At 43.8% G+C, this 20,655-nt stretch overlaps 2 protein-coding genes across 15 annotated transcripts in view; one reads left to right on the forward strand and one right to left on the reverse strand.

Moving 5' to 3' along the window:
- The window catches only part of LOC100382527 (uncharacterized), a 31,604-nt gene extending 18,018 nt beyond the window's left edge, over positions 1-13,586 (forward strand). For 4 of the 14 annotated variants that reach the window (XM_035967030.1, XM_020551654.3, XM_035967034.1 and 1 more), the window contains 4 exons: positions 4,369-4,505; positions 12,312-12,340; positions 12,434-12,515; positions 13,126-13,586. In XM_035967030.1, the coding sequence (XP_035822923.1) occupies positions 4,369-4,505; positions 12,312-12,340; positions 12,434-12,511 (244 nt within the window). In that variant the 3' untranslated portion in view covers positions 12,512-12,515; positions 13,126-13,586. Of the gene's footprint in view, positions 1-4,368; positions 4,507-12,311; positions 12,341-12,433; positions 12,516-12,726; positions 13,023-13,125 lie in introns of those variants that run through there. The other 10 variants (XM_035967035.1, XM_020551653.2, XM_020551655.2 and 7 more) reach the window with 8 other exon arrangements.
- Positions 13,587-18,040: 4,454 nt separating this feature from the next.
- Positions 18,041-18,668, reverse strand: LOC109945741 (sucrose synthase 5). The gene is made up of 3 exons (XM_020552085.1): positions 18,553-18,668; positions 18,330-18,462; positions 18,041-18,220 (listed from the first exon to the last, which is right to left on the reverse strand). The coding sequence occupies exons 1-3, from the start codon at positions 18,651-18,653 to the stop codon at positions 18,041-18,043; spliced, it is 414 nt and encodes a 137-aa protein (XP_020407674.1). The 5' UTR covers positions 18,654-18,668.
- Positions 18,669-20,655: the final 1,987 nt, after the last annotated feature.

Genomic DNA, 20,655 nt, shown 5'->3' on the forward strand with positions numbered 1-20,655 from the left:
TCCTATTGTTGGCACTGCTTATATTTAGAAGGGCCAAAGCCCAATATGTACATGTACCATAATGCAAAGAGACCCTTATACGAACAGAAATATATAAGATACATATATCTAATACCCCCTAGAACGCAGGATTGATCATGAAAACCGAGTTCGAGAGAAAGAATCGATGTTGAGCTCTCGTTTGTGCCTTTGTGAAGAAGTAAGCTCTGAAGGCACATGGCGAAGAGTAATGACATTATCCTATACTTGTGTCTGAGTTTAAAACGCATCAACGCTGATAATGCTTGGTGAACTCATGCTTCATTGGATAACGAGCTATGGTGATAGCACCAATATTGTCAGACAAGATAGTTGACGCGGAAATTGAAACACCGAAATCCTCAATTAACTATCGTAGCCAAGTAGCCTCTACTGTCACAAGAGCCAAACACTGAAATCCTCAAGTAATCATCGCAACCAAGTAGCCTTTGCTGTTGCAAGAGCCATAGCTCGCAACTCAGTATCTGCACTCGAACGAGATACCACAGTTTGCTTCTTAGTCTTCGAAGCAATGAGAGAACCACCAAGGAAAATACAATAGACAGAAAGAGCGATTGTCGGATAAGTCGCTAGCCCAAGTGGCATCAGAGTAGGCTTAGAGTTGAAAAGAGCTAGCACACAAGATGAATAGATGGTGAGTAATGGCCCTTGAAGGTAACACAAGACATAAAAAAGATGACCATAGTGGAGGTGACATGGGTTGGAAACAAACTGCTAAGAATGTGCACAACATATGAGATGACAGGACAAGTCACACCTAATAAACAAGATTCCCTACAATATGGTGATATCGAATGGGATCAATGAGGTTCACCATCACTAGGGTGAAGATGAAGATTAAGCTCTATAGGAGTCTCGACAGTGCGATGGTCATTGGTCAATGAGAGAGGAACGATAAAGAAGATCTTGGATGTACTTCTCTTGCATCCGATAAATGCCATCCGAGGTGGAAGAGACATCAATTCCACAAAAGTAACGACACAGATCGAGGTCAAACATGAGAAACTGCTCACCGAGATGTACCTTCACAAACACAGTATACTCAGAATCATCACTAGTGATGATCATTTTTTTCTCGAATACGCAGGAGAGCTATGCATCTTTGCATTAAGAAGGAAAGGGGTAATAAGCCCTTAGTCTGTCTCTAGTAGATGGTGTAAAATAGGGGACACAGAACTGTAGATGACACTGTTTGACACTATTTGTAGAGAGAAGTTTGAAATATGTGATGAGATAGGGGATGGGATATGAGATCTGCAAGAGATAGCCTTACAAAAGTGCCCAAAGAGCACAAACGCAGGGATACCACTAGGACTACTGAAATGAACACTAGCCACCACCTTACTAAATATGGGAGCACACAGAAACTCAACTAGACATCAAGGCCAAAAGGTAGGAAAAATCCCACACCCTGGCTAAACCCCAAAGCTTCAGCTCATCTCCAGCCATTGCCATAGCTGATCTAAGGCAAGGAGAGATACCATCAAAGACACAACAGTTCATCATATCATCAACATAAAGAAGTGTGCGGCCACAAGATGGAGCATGAATAAACAAGGCAGGCTCATGAGCGCTCGAGGAGAAACCAACATCAGTGATCATAGAGGCGAAGCGTTGAAACCAAGCATGAGGAGCTTGTTTCAGACCATAAAGAAGAGAGCGACGAAGATGACAAACCATGCCTTCAGGAACAAGGTATCTAGGAGGTGGTCACATGTAGACCTAATGGAGTCCATCATTAAGAAAGGTATTTTTACATCAAGTTGAGAGATGAACAAGGCACAAGCAGAGGCCACAATGAGGACAATGTGAACAGTGGTCATGTGAACCACATGAGCTAAGGTCTCATCGTAGTCATGACTATGCTCCTGTTGAGATCCTTAATCTTATACATGTGATGGGACGAGCATGAGAAGGAAGACATGCCTTATAAGGCTCCAAAGCTATCACAACGAGCCTGAATCTTATACATGTGATGGGACGAACATGCGAAGGAAGAGAAACAAGATCCCAAGTGTTAGTGCACTCAAGAGTAGTGATCTCCTCATCCATTGCATGTTGCCATTCTAGATGACAAATGGCATCATGGTATGTAGTCGGCTAAGAAAGAGCGGTACCGGCAAAACCATACCAGTTTGCAGGCTTCAGCGACCCTCGACTCCGAAGTTCTAAATGAGAGGATGGTTGAGAGGAAAGATCCGCAACTGAAGGTGCCTCAATAGGTGGTGAAACATTAGGAGACAACTCAACAAGAGGTGAGGGATCCTAGAGGTGGCAAAGACGGTTGTAGGTCTGAATGACAGGGGGTTTGGAATCACAAATGGACTTAAGAGGAGCCTGCAAAGGTGACTCAGAGGGCAACATAGGAGAGGGTGCAGGAGGTGGTGGAGGAAGAAACACAGTGGGGATATGTGTAGTTGGAAACGTCAAGAATAAAAGTCGCTCAAACAACGGAGGAAGGTTGAGGATAGAATGTTTGAGACTCATCAAAGTGACGTCTTGAGAAATCCACATATGACGAGCAACAGGATCCCAACAATGATATCCCTTGTTCATCACCAAAGCTCAAGAAAACACACTCAACAGATTGAGGTGTCGGCTTAGTACGTTCATGAGAAGCGAGAAAGACATAGCACAAACATCCAAAAAGACGAAGACTGGAGTAATCTAGTGGCTTGCAACAGATGCGTTCATATGGGAGACACGTGCTGAGATCCTAGAATAACATGACGACCATGATTGGTGAGCTGGCCAGCTGAAATAAGTTGCATGGTCAAATTAGGGACATAAGTAACATTAGGAACATGAATAAAGGAGGATGAAAGAATGCCATGTCCAACAACCGAAAGAGGTGAGCTATCAACAGTTTGAATAGTGAGAAATAGGAGGGTAAATGGAAGAAAGATGGGTACGATCAGACTTCATATGAAAAGAAGCACCAAAGTCAAGAATCTGTGCAAGTGCAAGAGACTAAAGTGGACCGTGGTCTCTCGGTGGAGGACTGAGAAGGCCTGCAGAACGGAGACAAGTCTCCTCTTTATGAACAATAGCCAGAGCCTCCATTAGGGACATGCAGAGCTCATGAGCAAGTAACTAAGCACGAAGAGGCTTAAACTCAACACGAAGGCGAGTCAGGAAGTCGTAGGTACGATGGAGCTCAAGGTGACTGTTGCTTCCGGTAGGAATCACAAGTGGCAGGTGACAACTGAGGACCAAGAGTGTCAAGCTCATGCCATACCACAGATAGATGTCGGGAGAACTCCTCAACTATATTGTTACCCTACTGTAACAACTGTTCTTGACTTAGAGCAGCAGGATAGGTGGATTGACCAGAGGACTTAGTGCTGATGAAGGCCTACATTTGAGAACATGATCAAGCTGAACCTCATCTGTAGCAAACGCTTGTCCATACTAGCAAGAAGAACACTGACACGGACATCCTCATCTAAACCACACATGATAGGTTGTAAATTTAGGCATATGATGGCATATCATCATCATGAGCATTACACAACTTGTGGTCATCTTCTGAGGTTCTGGTAGGAATCAACAGCTGCACCAGAGAAGGTGTAGCTCGATACGGCAGCTTGCCACTGAGAAACTCACAAGGTCCGAGACCACACATATACCACCGGTCCACCGCATATGAGGAACTCAGTCACGATAATCCGTGTCATTGAAAAGCACGGGACAATGCGGAAGTTGACCACCACCGGACGAAGGGATCAGACTGGATGTCACCTCCTTTCAACTAAAAGAAAGGACATAGCAGTCACCGTACACCACTAAGAAGCAGAAGACAGAGGAGCAAAACAAACTCCAGAAGAGGACCCTTTCTTTGTGAACTCCCTGTTCTGCTCCTCTCCACTGCAAAAAAAGGAAAAGAAAAAAAGACCAAGTACGAGGTAGAGGCCACAAGGTGATGGGAGTGGGGGCATAGGCACGAGGCGAGCCGTAGCCAAGGCGTTCGCGCAGGCGCGTGCGCGAGCGAGTCCTGAGCAAGTTAGCAGGTGTGAATTCACGCAGGAGTGCGTGCGGTGCACTGTAGTGCGGAGCGTGAGTGTGATGTGAGCGGCAGGCACGACTGAGGGCATCTGCTTTGCTAGAAGAGCTGCTGCAGGAGAAGCCGACGTCGATGAACTGCAGCAGCACGGCAGGGAGGAGCCAGCATACAATAATGCAAAGAGACTTATACAAAGAGAAATATACAAGGCAAACACATATGTCTAACATGCATAACAAACTTTTATTCTTCTAAATAGCATAATATCTTCCTACTGTTTCTGTTTTCTTTCAGTCATTACAATTTGGATTAACTTATTGTTCCAGGATGGCTTATCCAAATAAATATGAGATTTATCGAAGGGTTGACACTCTCAATGGAAAAGAGAACTATATTCTTATAGCTGAATTCACGAACAAGCCAACTCCTGATGAGATCACCAGTGCTTTCAAAGGACAAAAAAGGTAAGATTGAGAACACATGATATTTGTTTATTATTATTATTTTTTTCATTTCAATATTTTGGTGGGAATTATGAGCTGAATTCAGTGCCACAAGATGTACTTAAATGTTAGGAATACAGTCATCTGCACACCTTTAACTTCCTTACATTTTTAAAGTCAAATATCCATTTAATCAATTTGTCCAGCCAACTCACGAGACACTAGAACAGCAACACATTCTGGTAAATGGTCCTGCTAGAAAACATGTCCGTTGTTACAATTTAGGCCAATTGCTGCGATCGTATGCGCTACTGAATTACAAGCCCTGGGGCAATGAGAAACTGGCGGCTACCAGATCAACCCCCGCTCCTTCCGATGCGGCCAAGTCCGTGCTTTCTGGTGGTCAGCCCGAAGCATCACTAACTGACGACCATTCCTGTGCTGTCTCCACTCTCCAGTAAAGTGTTAGCAACACCTACGGATGGGAAGGAGGAAGCAGGTAGAGAGGGAGCTTGGGGAAGAAGATGATAGTAGATAGATATTTTCTTTCTTGTTTGCCTCCAGTTCGGATACAGCAAAACATAAATAATACTCTTGGGCTAGCGAGACTTAAGTCTAATGCACCCATTCTGGACCCATCACCCGGCTACTGGGCCGAACCCTCCTCTTTGGCTTTGAAGTCTGTACTTCATCAGTTCCCCTGTCCGCGATGACAGCCGTAGGAGCTTGGACTGTTGGCGTAGTCTCCTGAGTGCTGACATTGCCCCCGCCTTGAGCGCTGGCTTGTCCCCAAGCAGGCGCTAGTGGAAAGCATTGCCGGAGTGCTTCGAGGTCTTCTCGGGTGGCTAGCGACGACGGCAGCGTCGACCATTGGATCAAGCCTTGCTGCACGGCGCGTACTCCACGATACACCATCCGACGCTGGAGAACAGTAACTGGAATCTGAAAGGGGTCAGATACATCTGATAAAACCGAGGATACCTGCGTAGTTGGCTGAACCACCCGTTTCAGTTGCGAAACATGGAATACAGGGTGAAATGATGACGAAGCCAGCAGCTGCAACTTATATGCTGTGGCTTCGATCCTGGACAAGATGCAGTAAGGGCCAAAGTAGCGAAAACCCAATTTCTGATTAGCACGGGAGGTAATGGAGGACTGAACATAGGGTTGGAGCTTCACGAATACCAAATCCCCCACTTGGAACGTACGCTTGGATCGATGCTTATCAAATTGATGTTTCATATACTGTTTAGCGCGGAGAAGGTGTTGGTGCAGCAGTTGATGAATGCGTTCTTTATCCTGGAGAAATGTAAGGAGGTCTGGGGAAGGAGTCCAATGCTTGTACCCCGAAGTGTTTGGGCTGGTATCCATAGAGGGCTTCAAACGGTGATCGACCAATAGAAGAATGGTGACTGGTATTATACCAGAATTCCGCTGAAGCAATCCAACTGGCCCACTTAGACGGACATGCATGGACGAAGCATCACAGATAAGTCTCCAGGCACTGGTTTACCCTCTTCGTTTGTCCGTCTGTTTGAGGGTGGTATGAGCTGCTCATGAGAAGACTGACCCCTGCTAGTTTGAAAAGCTCCTTCCAAGAAGTGCTTGTGAAAATTTTATCACGATCCAACACAATTGCAGATGGCAAACCATGTAATTTGTATATGTGCTGGAAGAATGACTGAGCAACTGTAATGGCTGAGAAGGGGTGGGACAAGGGAAGAACGTGTTCGTACTTAGTAAACAAGTCCACTACCACCAATATGCAATCGTAGCGCTGAGAACGCGGTAATCCCTCAATAAAGTTCATTGAAATGGTATGCCAAGCAGTCTTCGGTATGGGCAGTGGTTGGAGCAGGCCGGGGGACTTAGAACGATCTGGTTTTGCTTGTTGGCAGGCAAGGCAAGAAGCCACACAGTTGTGAATAAAGGTCTTCATACCCTTCCATGCGAAAACCTGTTTGATTTTCCTATAAGTGACAGGCACGCCGGAATGGCCTCCAACTGGACTTTGATGGAATGCTGCTACCAGCTTGTGGTGGAGAGGGGGGGGGGGGGGTCAAAGCCAACCCAGATTCTGTTCTTGTATCGGAGGATGCCATCTTTGAGGGAAAAATGTGGAACTGATGAACCGTCCAGCGCCAGTTTTGCCAAGAGGTCCTGAGCCTGGGTGTCTTGTAAGTAGGAATTAGCCACTGTATCTGCCCAGGAGGGTGTCACTGCTGACAGAGCAGCACAACTGGACTCATGTGAAGCTTTGCGAGAGAGAGCGTCAGCCACCCGATTGTCGCTGCCTTTCTTGTAAGAGACTGAGTATTGGAGATCAAGCAACTTTGTAAACACCTTTTGCTGCCATACAGTATGTAAGCGTTGATCATTCAAATGTATCAAGCTTTTCTGGTCAGTATGGATAACGAAGCTAGAATGTTGCAGATAAGATCTCCAGTGATCGACAGCCATCAATATTGCGAGGTACTCCTTTTCGTATGTGGACAGGCCACGTGTTTTAGGACCGAGGGCTTTACTGACGTAAGCGAGAGGATGTCCACCTTGCATGAATACGCCCCCGATTCCTTGATCACATGCGTCAGTCTCCAATATGAAAGATTTGGAGAAATCGGGTAAGGCCAAAACCAGTGCCTGGCTCAACCTTGTTTTCAGGCACTGGAATGCAGTCTCTTGTGCTTCGGTCCAAATAAATTTGGTATTCTTCTTGAGGAGGAGAGTTAGGGGCTGAGATATAATACCAAAGTGAGGCGGGAACTTTCTGTAGTACCCGGCGAGACCAAAAAAGCTGCAGAGTTCTTTGATATTGGAAGGCCGAGGCCAATTAACCACCACAGTAACCTTGTTAGGATCAGTTTGGACACCTGTTGCACTGATGACATGGCCTAGATAACTGATAGAACGGGTAGCAAAGGTACACTTGGACAGTTTCACCTTCCAGTTATCCTTCTGCAGCAAGGAAAGAACCACCGACAGATGCTCCACATGCTCATCCAACGTCCGGCTGTAAACTAATATGTCATTGAAAAAGACCAAGGCAAATTTGCGAAGCACTGGCTGTAGTGTGGAATTCATGGCGCTCTGAAAGGTTGCTGGGGCCCAGTCAGCCCGAAGGCCATCACGCGAAACTCGTAGTGTCCATTGTGTTTGGAACGCTGTTTTGAATTCTTCCCCTTATTTGAGCAGAATTTGGTGGAATCCCGCACGGAGATCCAAACTAGAGAACCAACTTGCTCAATGTAGTTCATCCAAGAACTCCTCAATGATAGGTACCGGGTATTTGCGTTTGACTGTTAGAGCGTTGAGGTGCCTAAAGTCCACACAAACCCTCCATGATTGATCCTTTTTCTGCACCAACAGAACTGGACTGGAGAATGGGCTGTCACTATGTTGAATGGTGCCGTTGGAGAGCATTTCTGCTACCTGACGTTCGATCTTGTCCTTGACAGACGGAGTATAACGATATGGCTGGATGAATACCGGTTGAGACCCTTGAATGAGCGGGATAGAATGGTCACAAGAACGAGACGGTGGCAAGCCCTGAGGAGCCTCAAACAAAGGCTGAAACTGCTGTAGGACAGTTGCAATGTGGGGATCAACTGGCAGCTCTGAAGAGTCAGTGTCCACTGAGTTCACAAGATACACCACATGAAACAGTTCCTAAGTGGGTGGATGCTGAAATTTGCCCTGGAGCACTATGGAGCGGCCATTGTAAGGCAGAGACAGCCATTTCTCTGTCCAATGAATCTTCATGGGACTGAACTATTCCAACCAGTCCATACCGAGTATCACATCATATGTTAACAGGGAAAAACTCAAAAATCTGTGAAGAATGTGTAGCCTTGAACTGACCAGCCAGCATTTCTGAACACTTGTGTACAAGGAACCTTGCCTCCATTGGCTACGTGTGAACCGTGACAGGTTGAGGAAGTAATGTAGCCCCTGTCATCTTAGCTGCTAAGGTGGAACTAACAAACGAGTGGGAACTACCCGAATCAATTAGCATCACCACAAGCTGACCCTGACACTGTCCAGACAACTGTAAGGTGTGGCAAGAGGGATTACCAGAGACATCTGAGAGAGACAAGGACAACAATTCTCCAGAAGCAGTGTACTCCGCATCATCAGATGGTGTTTCTGACGGTTCCTCCATCAACTCCCAGACCTCTTCCAACACATGAAGCTGTACTGTTGGAGCACAACGATGGCCTGGAGCCCACTTCTCAGCACACTTGTCACAAAGTCCGCGAGCCCGACGATACGCTTTAAGAGATGCCAACTTATCATTAGCCTGCCGAGGACGAGGAACATTGGTCAGCTTGGGCTGATCAGCAGCTGAACTGTCAGCTTGGGGAGGACGAGGTAGAGGCAGTGGTGAGTGCAAATTCCTGATAGCTGGCGTGGACCGTGACGGCTCCGAGACCTCCTGCAATTGGGCAAGAGCACAAGCAGTATCGAGGTTTGGTGGACGCTGTATTAAAACTGCAGATTTTTTATGATCCTTCAACCCATCTGTGAAGCGCATGGTATAAAAGAGAGGATCGGTCTGGGACTCATAGGCTAACAACTGATCCACTAATCTAGTGAATTGCTCTATGTATGCAGCAATAGATGTGGACTGTCTAATGCGAAAAAGTTGTCGAATGAGGTACTCGTGTTGGTCCTTACCAAACCTCTCTAGCAACACCCTACTGAACTCAGACCATGTGCAGAAACAGAGGCGTGCACCAATGGATTGCCACCATCGAGCAGCTGGGCCTGTGAAATGCATTGTGGAAATCTGAATCCACATGGCTGGATCAACATGATATAGATCGAAGTAGTCTTCGCTACGACCGATCCAGAGGCAGTGATTGTCACCATCGAACGGAGGAAATGAGACTTTTGGCTATGGTCCGAACTCTGCCGAGTGGTCTCCTACCGGATTGTGGGGAGATCCAAGAAGGTGAGTGAATTGTGGGGAATTGAACTGTGGCGTACCATTGTGCAGGAAGTGGGTGGATGCGTAAACGCGTCCAAAACCAGCCTCCCAGCGATGAGAGTCGATGTCGTGCCCTTCTGGGCCGTCGGTCCTGAATTCGGTAGATGGGTGCGTGGAAACCGACCTGAACTCGCCGAGGATGCCATGTTGAAGGTGTGCTGGCACCGGCGGTGGAGGATCCTTAGTTTGAGACAGTTTGGCGACGGTCGTCTGGATCGATTCGATGCCGACCTTGACATCCGCCACCGAGGATTCAATGCTGGTGCGCCACGAGTCGAAGGCCGCGGATGCCGACTCCAGCACCGCAACCCGCGAAGCTGTTGCAGTCGCGATCTGATCCGAGTGTTCGGTCACCGTGTTGATGAAGAATTCCAGCTGGGCCGTCACATCTGTGTGGATGTCAGCCTTGAGATCGTGGAACTGAATCGGCCCGTCGAGCGCTCCAGGTCGCCGATGCGTGACTCCCACTTGGCGTCAAGCGCTGCGAATTTCTTGTCGAGCTCGGTGAGGAACGATCGAGTTTTTGAGCTTCCAAGGCGAGCTTAACCTGTGGATCCATGGCACCGAGATGCTTGGCACGACGGGTGTAGTGGATCGGCTCCAGATCCGGGGATCCATGACCTTTGATACCAATATGTTAGCAACACCTACTGATGGGAAGGAGGAAGCAGGTAGAGAGGGAGCTTGGGGAAGAAGATGATAGTAGATATATATTTTCTTTCTTGTTTCCCTCCAGTTCGGATACGACAAAACATATATAATACTCTTGGGCTAGCGAGACACAAATCTAATGCACCCATTCTGGGCCCATCACCCGGCTACTGGGCCTAACCCTCCTCTTTGGCCTTGAAGCTTGTACTTCATCAGCTCCCCTGTCCGCGATGACAACCAGAGGAGCTTGGACTGTTGGCGTTGTCTCCTGAGTGCTGACATAAAGTTAACGCTTACACAAAAGATATGGAGGTGGCGGGCCTTTCCTCATACCTCGTGTAGCCTCTTCCCCGGAGCGAGTCCATTAGTCCTCTTGCATTCTATTGTTGGCGGCCAGGTGAGCGGGCCTGTTTTCTTGGCACTCGTGACCCTGTTGGTGCACTGCATGATGAAGGTGAAGAAAATGCCAGTGTTTTTGGACGGGGCAATCAACACAAGGTTCATCCTAAACTGCTTGCCGATGAAGAGCTTGATGGGTGTGAGGCCCTTTGAGGCATGGCATGGAAGGAATCTTAATGTCTCCTTCCACAGCTTTGGCTGCATCTAGAACGTCAAGGAAAATGGGTTGTACCTCTCCAAGATGGATGACAGGAGCACCCTAATGATATTCCTATGATGCAAGCAAGGTATATTGCCTCTTTAAGGCCTTGTTCGGTTGCATAGGAATTGGAGGGATTACTAGAAAGGGATTCAATCCCCTTCGACCACTTTCCAACCGAACAAGCCCTAAAGCCTTGTTTAGTTGCATCTTGATCGAAGGGGGTTGAGAGGGATTAAATCCCCCTCTATTCAATTTTGACTAGGGAGGAATTTAATCCCCTCCAATTTCCTTCGATCCAGACATAACCGAACAAGTCCTGAGCGGGAAGCAAGGCATATCGCCTGTTTGACAAGAAGGCAAACATGGACTGGGAGTCCTGGCGCAGGGGTAGCAGCATCCGTATTCCATTGCAATTTTACAAACTCTGCTAATAAGACACATTGAATCATATGACAAACTACCTCTTTGACCTAACTATAAGCAAGGTAAATCACGTGCAATTAGATTGATTGCTAGGTATGAGAATACACGAGTATTTATACAAGGCAACCTTAGAGCATCTTCACTAGAGAAAATTTTAATCTCCTTTCCCTATAACCAGTGATAAACGGGATTTGGTAGAAAATAAATAGGTCCAACATATCCCTGCTCTTAGGCTGTCTGTAATAGCTACCCTATCTCATCCCATATTTCAAACTTCACTCTGCAAACAATGTCATCTACATTATTTTTCACTCTGCCAATTTTACATGATCTATCGTGGACAACCTTAGTCTTCTTTCCCTATTATTTTTTTCAATTCCTTAAAATCTTTCTTCGACCCCTCAAAGAAAGGGGGAAAACCAAAAAACTTTCTCAATCAAAGTTCTTCCATCCACTCATGGCCACCATCGGATCTACACATTGATGGCTAGCGCTCGTCCATTGGAGAGTGCCGACGTGGCGTCAGAGTTGCGCACGAGCGGGGGGGGGGGTAGAGCACAAGCTAGATCTGAACACCGGGTTTTTGTGCGTTTGAGAGGGAGGAACACTAGAGGAAGGACCTCGAGCAAGAACCATTGGAGGAAAGGAGCGCACGACAATGCTAAGAGAAGAGGAGAGAGGAGGGTAGTAGATTTCTAATGATTGAAAAGGTAAGTCCTTAAATAAAGGGGATGGTTTCTATAATCTGGAACTCCATTTTCTCAAATCCTTATGGCAAATTTTATTTTTGTGTGTGATTCGATTGCGGTCAAATCTGCATACTTTTGTGTAATATCAGGGACTTTTTCTGTTTTACTGAGTTTTATCTTGTTGAAGTCTGACTGTATCTATACTCAAAATGATCTTTCATGTAGTGCTATCATACAACATAGCTCTGGTGTAGTTGAATAATCTTTCATGTAGGTCTTGAAGCATAGTCTTATAAGACTCGCAAAGGAATGGCCTGAAATAAAAGAATTGTTTGTACATAAAATTTGTGTAGTGCATTTAGAAAAAAATGTGTCATGTGGGCAATGGCATCCGCATCTTTCTCTAGGGTGATGGCTCTGGATACCTTTTCAACAATGTAAAAGATGTTGAAATTATTTTTCTTATACTTGATGCAGGGAAGAAAAGGCATCTTCTGGATTCTGGTAACTTATGCTCCTGGTTTTTGTTTCTCCATTCCAATACTAACTTCCTACCAACATGAATATGGGTTACTAAACATTTCAATCCTTGTGTAGGGGTTTCTTAAGTGGTTTATTTTAAGTCAAGCGATCTGCTGTACGGCGATGCAATCCTCCTTGTATATTTTTATCTGATAATGTAAGAACAAGAAGCAAATTTAGAAAGTTTTCTTTTTTTCAGCATGATACATCACTTATGAAAGGCATTGCTGGTTCGTTGGTTACAGTATGCCTTTGCCCCATTTCGGCTTTTGTTGAGTGCAGTGCCTATTTTCTAGTTTTTAGCCATTTTTTATGAAATATATTCACATTTAGATCCTTGGGCATCTTAATTATGATTTTGGACCCAGGGTTTGGTGCCGTGACCCACAGCGACAAGGTAAAGCACCTTGGCGCCGAGATCTCAGGCCTGCGTTGTGGGTGACTGGGTGTGGCCTGGTAACTTGGCACTGATGTTGTGGGACCTTGGCTCCACAGGCCGTGACGTTGAGTTTGGCAAATGCTTTAAAAGATGTTGTTTAAGAGCAAATCCAAAAGACTCTTTAATTGATATAAATATAGATTTTTGTAATAAGGGTTAATTAGTTGTGTGCAATTATACTTTTTCTGGTTTTGATATATGCCATTGAACTTTTTTAGCTGCTAATGTTGCCATTAAACTTTTTAGATTTAGAATACGCCATTTTATACCGATTTCGCTGAATCATGCCCACTGACAGGTATATATATTTTTGTATTGTCCATTGTAGGGATGTAATATGGTTCGGAAAATATCCGTTCGGATCAGGATTCGAAGATGGTGAACACTGGTTCAGATGGAATTTTCGGATATCCGGACTTTTTTCGGATAACGGATACGAATACGAATATTTTGTTCGGATATCGAATTCGAATACAATATGTCTGATATTCGTCGGATATCGAATATCTGGATATTTTCTCGGATAAATCTTCTCGGATATCCGGATATCTTATCTGGATAGCTGTGTGCATTTTGTTGATTGTTTGTAGAAAGAAATTAATAATACACAAATAGCCTCAAAAATTCATGAAAATTTATGGAGGCATACCATATGTCCACATATAATCCTCCAAAATATTTGGACCATAAAATCCACAATATTGTAGTGTTTCTTTCATTTCACTTTCACTTGTGTGAATTACATGAGAAATCACTCTAATTATCCAAGTTCACTTTATCATTTTCATATGGAGACTTGAGGTTATATTCTTATAGAATGTTTATTAGTTTTGGTAACTTATTTGCATTTTAATGATTTTATACAAAATAAATTAATAACACGCATATAGGCTAAAAATTCATGTTTTTTACAAAAAAAAAACGTGACATATGTACACATATAATACTAAAAAATGTTTGGACTCAAGTAGTGGATACATGATTATAACCATGATATGTGTGGAATGATGTCTTACACGATATCCGACAAAAAATTCGTTACCGACAATATCCGTGTCCGATTAGTTCCGTATTCGACACACATATACCCGTATTTGTATTCGAGAACATCCGTATTTGTATCCGAAGCTATTCGTATTCGAATTCGAATCCGAGTAAAAATATGAAAACAAATATGATTTCAGTGATATCCGTCTGTATTCGATCTGATTATATCCCTAGTCCATTGTACCCAAGGAAAATAAAATCGATGGTTTTCGGTAGGAAATCGGCCGATTTCCCGAAACCAGTGGGTTCCAAAAATGGTTTCCCATCTGTTTTTAAATTTTCATTCAAATTTTATTTTTTTAAAAAATATATAAAATAAAAAAATATGATAAAAAGATAACTATTTTTGTAGTATATATTATATTCTTATTTTTTTAAAACGATTAGCGTTTTAGGTTAAAAACAAAGAAAACTAGTAAAAACAACAAAAATCTGCGAAAATATCTAGTTATCGTTGAGAAATCAGTGAAACCTGTTTTATTTGAATTTGTGAATATAAATCGGTTAAAATTTGAAATCGCCAAGAAACAAAAAACCGAACGGAAAATAGTGGGTTACTGCCGACGTTTTTAGCGGTAAACCAATGATTTAAATTTTAAAAGGAAAACTGGTCAGTTTTGTCGGTTTTTAGCTGTGCATGGCTGCTGGTGAGAAATGAAAAGGCGTATAAAGATACACAGACATGATTAAACAGTATAAAATGACATGTTCTAAATCAAAGAAGTTTAATGGCAATTGTACCCGCTAAAAAAGTTCAATAGCATATATTAAAACCAGAAAAAGTATAATTGCACACAATTAATTAACCCTAATAAAAATGTCATCCAACAACTTTTTAAATGGTTAGCTAAATATAATCATCTTCTATTTCGGGTTTCTCTGGTCAAATATATAAAATTTGAATGACTCTCTAGAGAATAAATAAGATATAGAAAAATTGTTAGAAATTGAAAATATATATAAAATTATTTTGCTACTGTCGGGGTGATATTTAGGATACCCAGATTACGCCTCTTAAACGCACTCAGGAAAGGTTATTTGCCTAGACGCAACCCTCGAAAGCAAGAGACCAGGTCACCTACTCGCCCGAGGCCCACCACAGGGGGTCTACCCCATAAGAACGACATCCTAATCAAGACCCCTTCCCGAGGTCCCTCCAAAATCTTCGTCTCGGTTAAGTCTCCACCTTGCACGAGCCTCTCACAAATTAGGTGCCCCATCTCCACCTCGCTCGAGGACACCTCGCCCTAGAACCGTCGTATATGTCTCGCCTGAGCCCGTCTCAGGCAAAGAGGACACAACACGCCCGAAGTCCAACAGGGGACACTTGAATTTAATGCGCATACCTACCCTGCATAGTGACACAGGAGCACAACGACAACAAGACAGCAGTCACGTCTGGGCGCAACAACGTGATTACGTAGTCGCGAAGCATAATTTTGCATTGGATTAAGTATTCCGATTGAATAAATATGAGTAAAGGATCTATGGATGAAGATACAAAAAAATGTTATTTCCAATCGTAACTAAATCTTCTTTTGTTTTGTAGGAAATGGAAGCCCAATAGCTAAAAGTGATGGTTATGGTTTACTAGAACCATCAGTATATTATATTGTTTCAGCTCGGTGGAAACCCAACTCTTTTCCTCAGGATCTCTTGAATGAAATTAGGGAACAAAGTAAGTAGATTAGATAAATACTAGGTGGGTGCCCGTGCGTTGCAACGGTAAAAAAATAGTACAACAATAATATAAATATGGCCATGTGTTGTGTTGTTAATCAAAGTTAAGTTGCCTATAGAACTTGGTAGAGACAATTGGTTGTAACCTTGAAGACTGGAAATTGATATGTTCTTGATCCTAACCGCGCTCCAGACTTGCTTGTCGGGTTCATCTATATAGTCAAAATTATAGACCAAACGACCAGTTGAATGGAAATTTTCTTTTCCCGGTAAACTGCATATTTGCCATAGCCTTTAACTATTCATTGGTTTAATCTCTATATATGTAAGAATAGTCATACAAAGTTTGTTTATTAAAAAACGTTGCTATAATAACAATACTTTTTTGCTGCTTCAGCATTCTTGACCATCAATCCTTCAATCCAGTGTTGTATCTTGATGTCTGAGAGCAGTAAGAATAATCTTTATTACACCCAGTAGTCTTGATTGAAAGAAGTCTATACAACTACACTTCTCTAAATTTGTGGACATTTCTCAAAACCTAAAATACATAGTTGATATCCAACCCTTTTTTATAGTTCACTCGGTCGCTTGTCCTCTTTTAGACTGTAAGGTGGTACTATGTGGGAGCGTTGCGTTGCGTGTGGTTTCCTATCGTGTTGGGGGTTATGTGGTTTCCCACGATCCATAGATAAGGGTCCAATGGTAGGCGAGAAGTAGCGGAGATGAACAAACCTATACGCTTCGCGCACGATACACATGTTTGGACCGCGAGTTAGATTAGAAAGAAGTATAATGACTTTTTTTGCAAAAGGGACAACGGTGGAAACCAAAAAAACAGGTGCTTTATAGGGTAGAAAAGTGTAGAGAGATAGTGAGCCTTCAGAGATTTTTTATCAAAGAATTATATGCCATATCGTATCTAGCAGTAATGTGTGTCGATCTTGCTTGGATGCACTTATATACACGGTAGGAGACATGTTTGGAATGCAGAAATTTATTAGAACTTGCACAAATTTTACCGAAATTAGTTCAATTTTACAAGGAAAATTCCCTTATAACAAAAAGGCTCCTAATAAGGTTAGGATGAATTAGGATACAAAATTAACTAATTTATATCATAATCCACTTCACCACAGATGAATTGAGGTGAACATGAATAAATAGATACTCTTGTCATTGCCCGTGTGTTGCGACGGCACACAATCACAATAATGGAGAGCTATATTTTTAGAAACCGCAAGAAAACATTTGGTCTTTCGTGGTCACGACATACAAAATCGAGATGGAAATGAGAAAACCATGTGAGTTTCAGCTACAAAACAAACATCAGGAATAAAGGATAGTAATTATAACACTATATTCAATAGTTAACAACACACGTTTGTCGAGTGAGCGTATGCACGGAGCTAGCACTCTTCTAGCAGGCGCATCCACTCCCCGCCTACTGCTGCTAGTTGGATTGGCTGGAAGTCAGCTTTAGCTTCATGTTCACGTCCACCATGTCCTCCTGCTTCGCTAAGAGCATCTCCGTTCTCGATAGGGCCACGACGATCTTGCGAAATAGTGACTATAGCAACACAAATAAGAATCGATGAGATGCAGTGTGCGCAACAGGGTACATGAAAGACATTAACAAAATAAATACATTAAATGTTAACCGAAAAAGAATAACGAGTATAAGATCAGATTATTGTCTTGTTGAAGAACATAAGAAAATTCCTACTCAAATAACTATTTTTAGTTAGACCATCTCGCTCCTTCTAATGAGTACATTTACTATGGAAAAATGAAAACAAAAACAAAGTACCTTGTGGATAGGTGGCTTCAGTATCATCTCTCTCTCTCTCTCTGAGTTCGATACTCTCTCTAGAAACCTCCCTTGTTCTTCTCGATCCAAAATTCCTACTCAAATATGAAAGCAAAACTCTCCAAATATGAGACCATGATGCTCCTAAATATCCATAGAATGCAGTCACTCCAAAAAAAGGACAGCGATGCAATATGCAAAAGCAAGCAGAATATGAATAGTTTAACACTACAGTCTGCAATCACAATCTCACATGTCGAAAAGCAATAAACTGAACCATCAATTATGACACCCACAATGAACTATTAGCAACATGAATATGTTTTAAATGTGCTCGTGCGTTTTGACGGCGTACAAATTATTCGATAATTCAGTGCATAATGATTACATAAAATCATCATCAATCCATCACCTAATGATGTTGAGGGTCGTGGTCTCTCGGGCTCAGGCGCTTGTACTCGTGCACCGCCAGTCCTATCACTCGTGTAGACGCTAGCACTTGCAATGAGCCTGTGCTAATGGTAGAAAGGTTATATAAGCCATGTATTCTCAATAAACAGGTTCTTATATTTGTGATGTCTCTGTCCAAATAATTTTTAGTTATTTCCTAGTTTATCAAACAACAAACAGGTTCTTATTTATGTCAAGGCATGTATTCTCAATTCCAATTTCCATCAACACATCTGTGATTAATGTATGTATAGGCTCATAGATCGGTGAAGAATGCAGACCAGTTCTCGTCATATAATGTCTCCTTGAACTTGAGGTACTCAGAGGGTGTGATTCCTTCGACCGACAGGTCATCAGAATGAACTTTGACATACTCCCAGATGCCAGGATTCATCCTGACAGCAAATGCGACATAGGGCGATAGCACCACTGCTTCCTGCAGAGATAAGAGTTGTGTTATTTTTTGTTCTGTTAATACAGGAACAGGACCATTCCAGAAAAACTGAATAATTACTGCAAAATATGTTAACGCGAGATGAGATCACCTGCGTGGAACAAATAATGTAACCCAGGAAGCCTTCAACAAGCTTTTCCCTCTCGACTTTGTCATCCAGTGATTTGTCCAGCTCCTCTATGAGCTGCTGGTTCTTCAAGAGCCTCCTTCCCTTGGAAACATACCTGAAAATTTGTTTGTTTGCTTTCAGAACTGCAAATGTGAACCCTCTCGATCCATATATATGATGATGCCTTCTTCTAAGGTAGGCTCACCTATGGAAGCATTTCTTCATCTGGTACCGGCTCTGCCTCAGCGCATCGGGCATGCTTTCGGCGATGCTGTCTGCCCTCTTGAAACTCAGCTTGGAGGCCATGGTGGCTTGGAAAGAAACAAGGTGGAGAAGGTTTATGTGCGGAGGAAGAAGAATGCTGTGACTGGCTGGGTCTGAATGTCCATGGGCAACAATTTATAGAAGGAAGGGAGCGTGATGAAACAAAACTTTGGCCTACTGGCAGAGTTTTCTTTGTGTGGACGCCAGTTGGAAAATTAAATGGGAGATGGCGCGCAGGGGAGAAAGCACATTGATTTGCTTGGGTTGGGAGAACTTATGCTAAAGAAACATCCAAGGCAAGAAAGGCATGAAAACCAACGAACACATCCTTGACCTGGAAGATTCCCTTAATCCTTAGATGGATTTCTTACCATGACTTCTCCGTTTGAACATATGGCACTATTCCAAGGCAATTTTCTTTGACCTGCACGATTCCCTTAATCCTTAGATGGATTTGTAATGTTAGCAGCAGGTAACATATGAAAACTCAAAGGCAGGTATCACACACCAAGATCATCGTCTTCACTTGACCAAAACTGAGGCACATGAGTTCGGGCGCGGGCTGGCGGGCGGAATTCCCGGCGGCGATGGTTGGCGTGCGTGCGGTATGTCGGATGCGGGGAAGGAAGACACGCGCGGGGGCACGGTGATGCCTGTGGACGCCCTCGTTGTGCCCTTAAGGTGTAGTAGAGATAAAAATGCAAATGCAAATCTAAGTTTGTTGATACTTCACAAATGAAAAATCTGAAATAACAAGTGATATGTATTAATAATATAACTTGGAGTTAAAATCTTACCCCTTCAAAATAGCTCCAAGTTCTTGAGAGCACCTAGAGGGGGGGGGGGTGAATAGGTGATCCTGTAAAAACTTGAAACTTAATCCAACAAAACTTGATTAGGAGTTAGCACAATAAGATCAAGTGGCTAGAGAGGAGTTCTCTTGTGAGACACAATAAACACAGTAAGGACAAGCACAAGAGACACGAGGATTTATCCCATGGTTCGGCCAAGTACAAAACTTGCCTACTCAACGTTGTGGCGTCCCAACGGACGAGAGTTGCACTCAACTCCTCTCAAGTGATCCAATGATCAACTTGAATACCACGGTGATCTTCTTTACTTTACTCTTTCCCGTTTGCGAGGAATCTCCACACTTTGGAGTCTCTCGCCCTTACAATAAGAATCAAAATGAAGCACTAGAGTAAGGGAGGGAAGCAACACACTCAAAAACCACAGCAAATACGCACACACAAGATCAAGACTTGAGCTCAACACAATATCTCAAGGTTCTCACTAGAACGGAGCTCAAATCACTAAGAATGTCGAACAAGTGCGCAAGAATGAAGTGTGAGTGATCAACAATGCTCAAGGATGCTTGGTGTCTTCCTCCATGCGCCTAGGGGTCCCTTTTATAGCCCCAAGGCAGCTAGGAGCCGTCGAGAGCATTCCAGGAAGGCAATTCTTGCCTTCTGTCGCCTGGCGCACCGGACAGTCCGGTGCGCCACCGGACACTGTCCGGTGCGGATCTCTTTCCTTATTTGGCGAAGCCGACCGTTGGCGCTTTGAAGCCGTTGGCGCACCGGACACTGTCCGGTGCACATCAGACAGTCCGGTGCCCCTTCTGACCGTTGGCTCTTGCCATGCGTCGCGCGCGGATTACGCGGCCGACCGTTGGCCGGGCCGACTGTTGGCTCACCGGACAGTCCGGTGCACCACCGGACAGTCCGGTGATTTATAGCCGTACACCGGTAATTGCTTCCCGAGAGCAGCCAGTTGACAGACGCCGGCCTGGCGCACCGGACACTGTCCGGTGCACCCAGACCGAGCTGTCTTTGGCTGATCAAAGCCATCTCTTTTCCAACTTGATTTCTCCTGTTTCCAGCACTTAGACACAATACATTAGTCTACAAAACAATGTACTAAGTCTTAGAAACATACCTTTTTACTTGATTTGCACTTTGTCCATCACTTTGCATAGATTAACTTAAGTCCACTTGTGTTGGCACTCAATCACCAAAATACTTAGAAATGGCCCAAGGGCACA

Source organism: Zea mays, chromosome 4 (assembly GCF_902167145.1).
Source record: "Zea mays cultivar B73 chromosome 4, Zm-B73-REFERENCE-NAM-5.0, whole genome shotgun sequence".
Taxonomy (NCBI): domain Eukaryota; kingdom Viridiplantae; phylum Streptophyta; class Magnoliopsida; order Poales; family Poaceae; genus Zea; species Zea mays.